Genomic DNA, 10325 nt, shown 5'->3' with positions numbered 1-10325 from the left:
CAGCAGGAGACAGCAAAGTATTAAGAAAGCTCTCTTAGTTCCCATAAAGTATTGCCAAGAATTCCATTGTTCCCAATAACAGTAACTGCTATGACACATCATTATCTTGGAAATGGAGGTCTGCGAGATGCTCTGAGATGCTGACTAATAAAAGATTCGGAAGCTTAAAACCAAGTTTCTCAATTTTTCTTATTAAATGAAAAAGTAACATAGTATCTGCAGCCTACTGCATTTGCATGGATCTGCCTTTTGAAACTGAAGCACAGTAACTTTCTCATACTTTAAAAACAAATGATCATTCTTAAGTAAAAGGTACTGAAAAGCCAAGCCTCAAACTAGAAATCACTTGGACCATTTGCATCAAAAAGGACAACGAAAGTACAGCGGTACAAAGTCTCCAATGAAAGAAGCAGCAGTTCTGTGTATACTTACTTCATGTTGAATGTATAGACAAAATTCAGTTAATGGAATTTAGTCCTAGACCTTACAGAGAGCATCTGCAGCACAGACTTTTTAAAAGTCCATAAATAATTCCATAGCTCAAATTTTTCTGAGATGAAACAGGATTAATTTTAAATCGCTTCTTTATCATACTTCCAATATCAGTTATTTCTTCATTCTCCAATTACTACTTCATAACTGGAGCACAAAATGTTGTAAATAAGTGATTCTTTTTACTACTTCCTTTGAACTTTTTTTTTTTTTTTAAATACACTGTCCTATATCAACTGAATACCAGAAACACAATTTCATCGGTTAGGAAAGCCAGTTCCAGTTTGAACACTGAACTTCCACAGTTTTAGTGATCTTCTCACTCTTCTAATTCTACTACTTGCACTTAGTTGATGATATGTGAAATGCATCAAGGACCAAAGGTATTTCACAGGGTTTTTTCTTCCCATCATAGTTTTCATCAAATAACAATTAATAATTAAGCCTCATCAGCAAATCCTAACCAAGAATTAATATTTTTAATTAATTAGCTACCTTGAAATATTTCAGATCTCAATTTGTTGGCGTTTTGTTTGTTTGTTTGTTTTGGGGTTTGTTTTTTAATTCTTGAAATTTTGCTTCTATTTTTTTCTACAAAGAAAAAAATCAAGAACAGTTTATAAAAATAATGAAAACATGCTCAGGCTAGACCGACAGTTTGTACATTAAACTGTACTATAGGGATTTGATGTCAAGCTCCAAAAAGAAATTTAAAATAAGCCACCTCCAGTTATGTTATGTTGAAAGTTTGTTATACCAGCATACTACAGTCTATAATCACCTACATATGAGCTTCAATCCAAAAATAACCTGAAGTCTATTTACAAAGAGCAGGAAAGGTCAGGAATTGTTAATATGTCATATGTTTTGTGACAGACAGGTATATTTTTTCCAGCTCTTAGTTAAACTGGTTTTGTGAAACTTAGAATTATTACCATATACCTGTAAATACAGTTTCTTTTCTTTCTACTCACTTGCAGGTGGTGGTCCCTCTGTAAGTTATGATGTCTCTGAACAATGTTCCTTAAGAGCTAAATTTTGGTTTTGAGCTTAGTTAAAAAATTCCCCATATGCAGGATATATTAAACCTGCTTACAGAAAATGTACAGATCATTCTTTCCATTGCAAAGACACAGGCAAACACATTAATCTTTACAAGTGATAACACAACAGAATTAATTATTCAGTTTCTCCAGAAATTTAGTCAGCCCCAACAAAACGATAAACAACTATTCTATTTCAAGGTCTTCTCTCCAAATTACTTCAAACAAAGGCTTTTTCCAACTTTCATTCTGTCCCTTTGGTGTAAGTTAATTTTGGCTAGTAAAAATATCATACCTCGAGATCTATTTTTCGGGTATCTTTGTGGAGCGCTTTCACTGACATCTCCTTCGCCTTCTTCAGATCCAACTAAAGCAAAAAATTCTTCCAAGTTTTCACCATCCACTTTAGCCAAGCAAAAATTACTGAATTTCAAAGTGCCAGGCCCTTCCAGCAGAATCTAGAATAAACATAATCCAACATACAAGTATAATATACTAAAACTGATGACCGCTGAAATTTCCAACATAAAGTATAAAATAATTTATTAAAAAAAAGTCACAATCTCAAACCATTTAAGAGAGATGATCACTATAACCGAAAACACTGAAAAGTCTTTAAGTCAACACCAATACTGTCTTTTCTCTTATAACCAAAAAATTACAGAATCTCACAATAAAACCCATACGAGGATTAACGTGCACTTTTGTTTACTCATTATTAAATCTAAATTAACAACGATGTTACTATAGAAAAGAAAGTAAAAGTAGAGTAAAACTGGATAGGAAAATAAAAGCATAGTAAAAAGAAACATTGCTTCATTTGAGGGGAAAAAAGTGAATCTTTCTAAGTTTATTTAGCAGAAAATTCCAAAGATTTTGTCCAAAGATGATGAGAGTTTTCTCTATGTGGTCACTGCTTATTCTTGTAATTAAAAGCTTCATAGTCCCAAAAACGTTGTTTGGAGAAATAGCCCATTCAGTCAGATGGGGGAGGGGGGCAAAAAAAAAAAAAAAGCAGTCTTACTTTAACACTCCATATTTTTTGTTCAAAGGAGTACTTTACAGCAACATGCTTCTTTGTAAGAATACAGAGGCATCTCCATTATGCTTCATTCATATTTTTTAAGTGCTTTTGGACCCACAAATGACAGAAACTGAGTATAATTGTGCAAGATTTTACAGAAAATTCAGAGGAGTGCAACTTGATCACTTACAGATCAAGATCAAAAACAACTGCTGTTAAGCAAGCATTTTTGGTTATAGTTATATTCTGGTTACTACATATATTAAAAATAAACATGGGCTTTGACAAAACTATACATAAATTCCACACACATACACAAAATCAGAAACTACACAGATTTGTATTTTTATGCAAGAGTAAGACGATAATTTAAATGGCATTTGAAAACAATAAGGAAGGTTATTAACGAAGAAAGTTTAGTTAACTTGACTCCCTCGTTAGCATTTTCTATGACTTCAAAGTATTCTGCAGCATGACAGAATTGGTATAATAACAAAGTTATATGTCCGAGGACAGCGAACTAAAATCCTTCATTAATTCAAACCAGTACACCAAATCAAAAAGAATCTATCACATTGTATCAAATATACAACAGGAAAATAAATCAATTAGATCATAAAATATTCAAGCTATAGACTTGTTTCTCATTGTCTTCACATATATTATAAAGTTCAACTGGCCTCCAACCTGAGGTAAGCCTCTTCCAAACAGTAAAATAGAAATAATTAAATGCTGATGGCATATAAGGTAATATGCAGTGTCCCCTATAAATAATACTCCTTCTTACCTTACCAGGTGTCAGTTCACAAAAGATAATTCCAAGCTTATGAATATGGTATAAGCCAGTAACCAAATCAACACCAAATTCTCTCACTACATCTTCAGGTAGATGTTCATCTTGAGCAATAACCGATTCTAGAGAACCACCTGAAATATGTTTACACATAGTCAGCAAGTGCATATAAAGAAGATGCTGTACAAATAATTCCCAGGGACATTATATAAGCTTCTTCAAAAGATGTCAAGCAAAAATCATTATCTGTACATATTAAAAATATTTTTTTAGATTATTGAATAGTTACAAAATCCAAGATGTAGAGAAAAAAAAATCTATTTCCAATACTGTGACAAAAATCTTAATTTTGATTAGAATTAAATTGAGTGCATGACTTCAAAACTACTTTAATATTGATTTATTTTACAAAGGAAACAGAAGTGTGGGGGGGAAACCTGGAAATTTCAGGTCACATCGCAATGTAATAATACCCAATGGGTTTATTCAAATTCCTTAACCAGATCCCTGCTGCATGAGTTAAAAGAATAAACAATACCTAGAGCAGGCTATCAACTTCTGTGAACAAGTGCTAAAGCTGATGAGGTGCAATTTTCCACTGAATTCACAGACAACAGAAATAGTAAAACTGGGTTACATTCTGGGGTCCTGAGGTCAACAACATACAGCAGATAAACTCTTGTTTGTTCTTCACACATAGTATTTCTATACAGACCTTTTCTTCACTCATGTGTCCCAGTTATTTCATTTTCATCCTTTTTTTTTTTTAAGAAAAAAGAATTGGAAGAAAAAAAAAAATACCCAGGACTAAACTTTCACTTTCCAGGTTTCTCACACAAATCCCAGCTTCCTGGCCCAGCAAGTCCTACTCGTATCTCTCTGGACTTCTCACCCTAACATGAGACCCTTCTCTGTCCTTCCAAAAATCAGCACTCTCCTTCCCCACTAAATTCCAACCAACCTTCCTCTGTTTCTGATCAGATTACACCTACAAAGCCTTCTAATTATCCCTCACATATATCCTCCATAACCTGTGTCCTTCCCCAGGCTTCACATTCACTCTCTATGCTTTCCCCCACTGATTGTTACTGTTTCTCTGTCCTTGCAAAATTCTCTCTTCTTCCCCCATCACCTACTTCCTCGCATCCCACTGATTCTCAGGTACATCATCAGACTCATCCCATTTGAGCTATTCCTGTCCTAACTGTTCATAGGACTTGGACTTCTCCTAATCTCGTTTCCCACAAGCTCATTGCTCAGTCTTTCTCTTTCCTGTCCCAATCTCCTATCCTAAACTCCACATTCCTCTCTCTCCCAAAATCCCTTTCCTCAACCTCATTTGGTCCTTTACTACTCCTGCACCAAACCTGTTCCCCTGAGACTACAGTTTGTATTTCATGAATTATCATGGGTTTCCTGGGTTATCTATATCTTGGCCAAATCACACACATTAAAAAAAAAAAAAATAAAATAAAAAAGGACACAAATTTAAGTCCCTGAATGAAAACAGGGATTAGGAGAGCTTTTAATGGAAAAGGATACTAGATATTTTATTCCAAATCACATAATAGATTTTCCTGAGCTTTTTTCCCTTTGTTCTGTAATTTCTTTCAGAGAATAGCAAAACTAAAAGGTCTGTCACCACAGTACTCCTCAAATTATTCAACACTGCTGAATCTTAACATTATTTTCTTTCTACGCCTTTTTTATGCTGTTCAGTAAATCAGTCATTCCTTTAAAACCAAGCCCATATTACATAGCTATAGTAAAGAATTTTCCATCATGTTTAATTGCTGTTTTTTATAATGTATCTTCCCTATTTCAAAAGCAGTTTTCAAGGCTCTACAAAATTAATAAGAAATCAATGTCTTATTCTATTCATAAGTAAGTTAGCTTCAAGGCACTCTCCTTGCAGCAAACTGCAATACTGCAATGTAAAAATCCACGATAATTGTTCAAACTGTACTTAATAAAAGGCTGCCTGTCTAATGACTTATATATGTGCCCATAAGTTAGACTAAGCAAATAGACCAAAGCCTCCATATGAACCATTAACATAACTTGTAATCATTGAAAGAATGACCTTATTTTTTTTCCAGAACTTGTAGCTTCTCTTCTTCAGTAATTTTTGAAACAGAATTCTGGATAGAAAAAAAGGCTGTGTGTAATATGGACTTTTACTATGAAACAAACTCCAGACACCAAAATCTTAACATGCATCACTTGCACAAGGGGCCTTCTTTTCTTTCCATGTGGAGTAAAGCACACTATCTGGAGTTTAAAACATGCAGTCATCACAATTAGAGAAAGCTTTAAAAGTTTTCTTTAACAGATTGATGAGAACCTATCAAAACTCAGTGAATCGCTTCATGCAGTTTTGGGTTGTCAGAGCTCCAAAATTAACGTCTTAATATAAAAGTCAAAATACTTCTACTGAACAGGAAGAAAACTTACTATAAAATTTACTATTAGCTACAGAATTGCCCTTTGATTTAAAAGTTTAAAAGTTAATTTGAACAATATTAAGTCATTTGTACATTATAATTTGATTTGCTCCTTGCTCTCTTTATTATTGTGTGCTATAAAATGAAAAGAGAACACCAAAGTTGCCATTCCTTAGAAAATGTTTCTCAAGTAATTTTTACTTAGCTACCTTCCAACTATTCACAATTTGTTTTTAAGTACCCCTGATTAGCCCTACCTCTTCAGCTATTAAAAAACAACATTATGACACATTAATTAACATTTAACATACATATACAGTGAAGCAGAGGACAAATATGACTTCAAATGATTTCTAAAAATGTTTCCAGAAGCAAAACTATTTTTATATATAAATAGGATTCTCAGGTTAATAATCAGATAATTATTGAGCTTTTTCAAAGACCTAAGTATTTGTTGTGGAGAAACTGTTATAAGAAATCTCTTACAAACACTCACTCCATAAATTTTTGCCTTTTGAGCTTATTTTACCTGTGCATAATTCCACTACAAGCCAGAGATGGTTGCTTGTTTCATACCATTCATGAAATGTCACTATATTCTTGTGTCTGATTTCATGAGTCAGACGAACCTAGAACAAAGTTTTTAACATACTTAACTGGGGAAAAAAAGCATATATATGGACTTAAGGGGGAGGGAGACAATACAACTTTATTCTAGATCAACTACTTGTTCTCTTACCTTTTGCAGTGCACTAAAATTATTGTCCAATTCAACTATTTTAGTTTTACATGTATGTTGAGGAAAGGTAACTTTCCTCACAGACCTTGCCCAACTCACCTGTTTTTAAAAATATAGAAAAAAAAAATAGGAATTTCTCCAACCCAAAATTATAAGCACTATTTAACCTTCCTGCATCACCAAAACAACAACAAACTGTAAATCAGAATTTGGGGTCACACTTGTATTCCTACTTTCTTTCCAATGAGAAAACACCTGTGAAACAATATGGTGAATACAGTAAGAGGAAATAAAAAGAAATTTTTCTGTCATTCTTAATCTTCTCAGGCAAGAGCAATCATTCAAGGGTCCCTGGAAATCTATATTTCTATCACACCTACACGGCCTAATCTCTACAGAAGCCTCTGTATCTTGTCAGAGTGCCCCAGGGCTTTTTAAGACAAATACGCCTCTAAGAAAAAATGTTTAAATTGAGCAGATTCGTTAATCACCCAATAAATGATCATTGAAAAAATGAGAGGGATTATTAAACATAATTTATCTACTAGAAAAATAAAATATTTGAAATGTCTAACTGTATCAGTTACAGTTTCTTTTCCAGAAAGTATTATATGTTTAAAACTTTGCCAAGCTTTTACAAACCAGAATTGATTTACCTTAAATGCTATTCTTTCATCAAAAATAATTTATTCTTGGTAAGTAAGAAATTGATTATTTACTAGCAGGTATTACTACCACTGAATTTGCACAACTGAAAACAATATAAAGCAAACCACTACATGCAAATAACTGTTTTTTACAAGTTCTCTGACATATCACAGAAAGTAAGCCTGTAAACATGGGTTTATGCATGCGATTTAAACAACAATAAAATCAGATGAAGAAATAAATACATTAAAATAAGACCCTTTTAAAAGTATAATATTCTAAAATCTTAAGCAGCTGATCTCAATTGTGACAAACTCCATGTAAAGAAGCACATGGTATTTTTCTTTTCTATTACCTGTGCTACAAGGATTTTGTAGGCTATATCTTTTCCCAGATTTAGCAGGAAAAAACATTACTTACCCAGTTTGTTATTTCAGCTCTTTTGCATTTATCAGCGCAAAGAATGGCAACAAAATTAATTGTCCCCTTTCTTCTGCCTTTATAAACAACTGTCTTATCTCCTCTCCCGATCTCTTCATACAGAATGAAGTTCTCCATACTTAAGGATGCTTTACAGGCAAGGGATTGGAAACACGGTATTAGTCTCATAAACAAATAAACCTTTAAAGAAGGGGTGCGGGGGGAGGAGAATTCAAATTTAATAGTCATTGATGTGTAGTATTTTCCCTCCCAATTCTTAAAAATAGAGATAATATACTTCCAGCAAGATCAAACATAATTAAAGAAGGCCTCCTCTCAGGAAATGCGAACAAAATTTTGAAGAGATGATAGAATTTTCCACTTCCAAAGCTCTTAACACATTCAAAAAGTTACAGATGGGCCAGCAGTTAGAAATTCTAAACATTTTATCTGTAAATAAAAATCATACTACCAAACTTAAAACTGCGTGTTTTACATAAAACTGCTGCCCTAATGACAATATTCTATACTGAAAGCCTTGCCAAATAAGATTGCCATTTCTGCCCAAGGGCACTTCAGGCAAATGTGCCTCTGCAACTTTTCACAATGCAATTTAAACCTGCCAAATAACTGATTTGATCAGCATAACTGAAAAACATAGGACTTTGTGAACACTGGTGCTCCTACCAATGCTAAGCTGAATGTAGCTTTACTAGCTATAGGACTCAGTGTCAAGAATTCTTCATGGATAGAAACAATTCCTTGCAGATAAAAGCTGTGTAAATTTGTCGGCAAATGTTGCATTGTGGGAATCAGGCAGTTCCACAGTAATTTAATTTATATTTGTAACTATCATTTTTGTCTCAAGAATTTTATATGCTTTAATTTACATACTAAACCAAATGAAATATTTGTCATTTGTTGCAAACCCAGAAAGTGGCATTTGTATATTTAAATTGTTAGGTGCTTTTCATAAAAGCCTGGTTAATTCTTTTGTTCCGTAATCATTTTCTCTGAGAATCTTGGAGCAATGGGAGAACTGACAGCAAAATATTGAAGCAACTATAATACATGAAGTAAGAGTTCTGTATCAGCTTTCTATCCTGCTCCTCAGCTATTCCACTGGGTTAAGAGCAGAGAGAGACACAGAATCCTAATATCAGCATATTCCAGAAACGGAATATATTGCTAACTAGTCCTCAGTGACCACCTTGTAGCAAGTTCTTCCAGCTCCAGGACAGCTTCACATTCAATGTCCAGTTCTCCCAACTACCAATTTAATGAGTTCCAAGCCATTCGGAGTTGCTCTCTCATCTCTAGATGACTTCTTCCATTTTGGAAGAATATATTTGGTATAACACAGGAAGGCAGACTTTTTTCCTACAGTTATCTATGAGAACAAGGTAATCATACAATGATCAGTTTGCCAAACATACCAAAATAAGGCACAAAGATACAGCATCAGAATAGACGGGGGTCTCCATTTCCCTACCTCTCTCTTCTGATTCATGCAGATCATTACACCATTCTTTTTGTTCTTTTTCTGGACAGCTTAAAAAAAAAAAGAGACCAATCCCCTAGTACACAAAGATTCCAGAATAGCAATGCCATAGAAATATATCCAGCAAAGGAGATTGCCAACCCACAGCCCATCGCCAAAATTTACATGACCGCAGCCCCTTCCTTGAACAACTTCTTTCGCAAGAATACTTCAAACCTGACACGTGCACCTCATCACAAGACTGAAGCATATACTTATTAAACAGATGGAAGTTATCTTCATGATGGTCATATGAAAGGCATTATCATCCACTCATGCAATAAACCATACAAACGTATGTCAGGCTCAATGATAAGTACAGAAATATCTGGTTATCCGACAAAAGCACGAGCAATGACATGCAAACACACACTGGCATAGAGTAGTCATGGTTATGGGACAGGGAAGCCTTGGTTGATACTTCATGACTGGCAGTATTGCAAATACGGTCTCCATTAGCTGCTCTGCAAGAGGCTACAGGGAAAAGAGAAGCATCTAGTCTTGCATCCCTGCATCTCAACAGTAACGGCTATGTTATCATTCCAGTATACAAACCAATGGAGCATGATCCATGAGGCAGACTTTCAACAGCTGGAGCACATTCATTGCTTTGGACATAAAGCACAGAGATCAAATAAAGTGACACAAAAAGTTAGAAGCATCATCTCAAGGTGAGATGGCTGCTGTGGAAGCCTGCCACACCACCACCTGCAGTGAAACAGGTCTGAATCTCCACAGAAGCACCCAAAGCAGCAGACTCCAGCAGCCAAGGTAACCGTATTTGCTCTGGGCAGGATACAGGACCACAACACCAAGGAGACATGGTTCCAGAAGTGTTTCCCTTCTCTTGGTGAGAGAATGGCCAGAATACTCCGAACAGAGCAGCACGTGCAGGACCTGAGGTCTCCTGCAGTCAAAGCTCTTGTCAAGAATGGCCAGCTCGGCAGGCCTGAGGCGCTACACTGAAACCCCTGGGACACAGCAGCCTCCTGGGCCACCTGCAGCAGCGGTGAGGGTGCCGTAAGGCAGGTCACCTGCCGGCGGGTCTCCTGCGCCGCCTCAGGCCTTCAGTTGGGGTACCAGAGGGAGTTGGGGGATACCCCACAGCAGGCCCCCCAGGTCTGAGGCTGCACTCAGACCTAAGGACTACGGCCGTGGATACGTGACCAGGCCGGGAGCGGG

At 35.5% G+C, this 10325-nt stretch overlaps 1 protein-coding gene across 1 annotated transcript in view; it reads right to left on the bottom strand.

Moving 5' to 3' along the window:
- Positions 1-7741, bottom strand: part of ULK4 (unc-51 like kinase 4) — a 247806-nt gene extending 240065 nt beyond the window's left edge. The window contains 4 exon segments of the mRNA XM_009321252.1: positions 1831-1993; positions 3347-3486; positions 6326-6425; positions 7604-7741. Coding sequence (XP_009319527.1) covers positions 1831-1993; positions 3347-3486; positions 6326-6425; positions 7604-7741 — 541 coding nt within the window.
- Positions 7742-10325: the final 2584 nt, after the last annotated feature.

The sequence above is a fragment of the Pygoscelis adeliae genome, unplaced genomic scaffold (assembly GCF_000699105.1).
Source record: "Pygoscelis adeliae isolate BGI_AS28 unplaced genomic scaffold, ASM69910v1 Scaffold280, whole genome shotgun sequence".
NCBI lineage: Eukaryota > Metazoa > Chordata > Aves > Sphenisciformes > Spheniscidae > Pygoscelis > Pygoscelis adeliae.
Note: the sequence above shows the minus strand (reverse complement) of the source record. Positions and strands in the feature narration are given on the sequence as shown.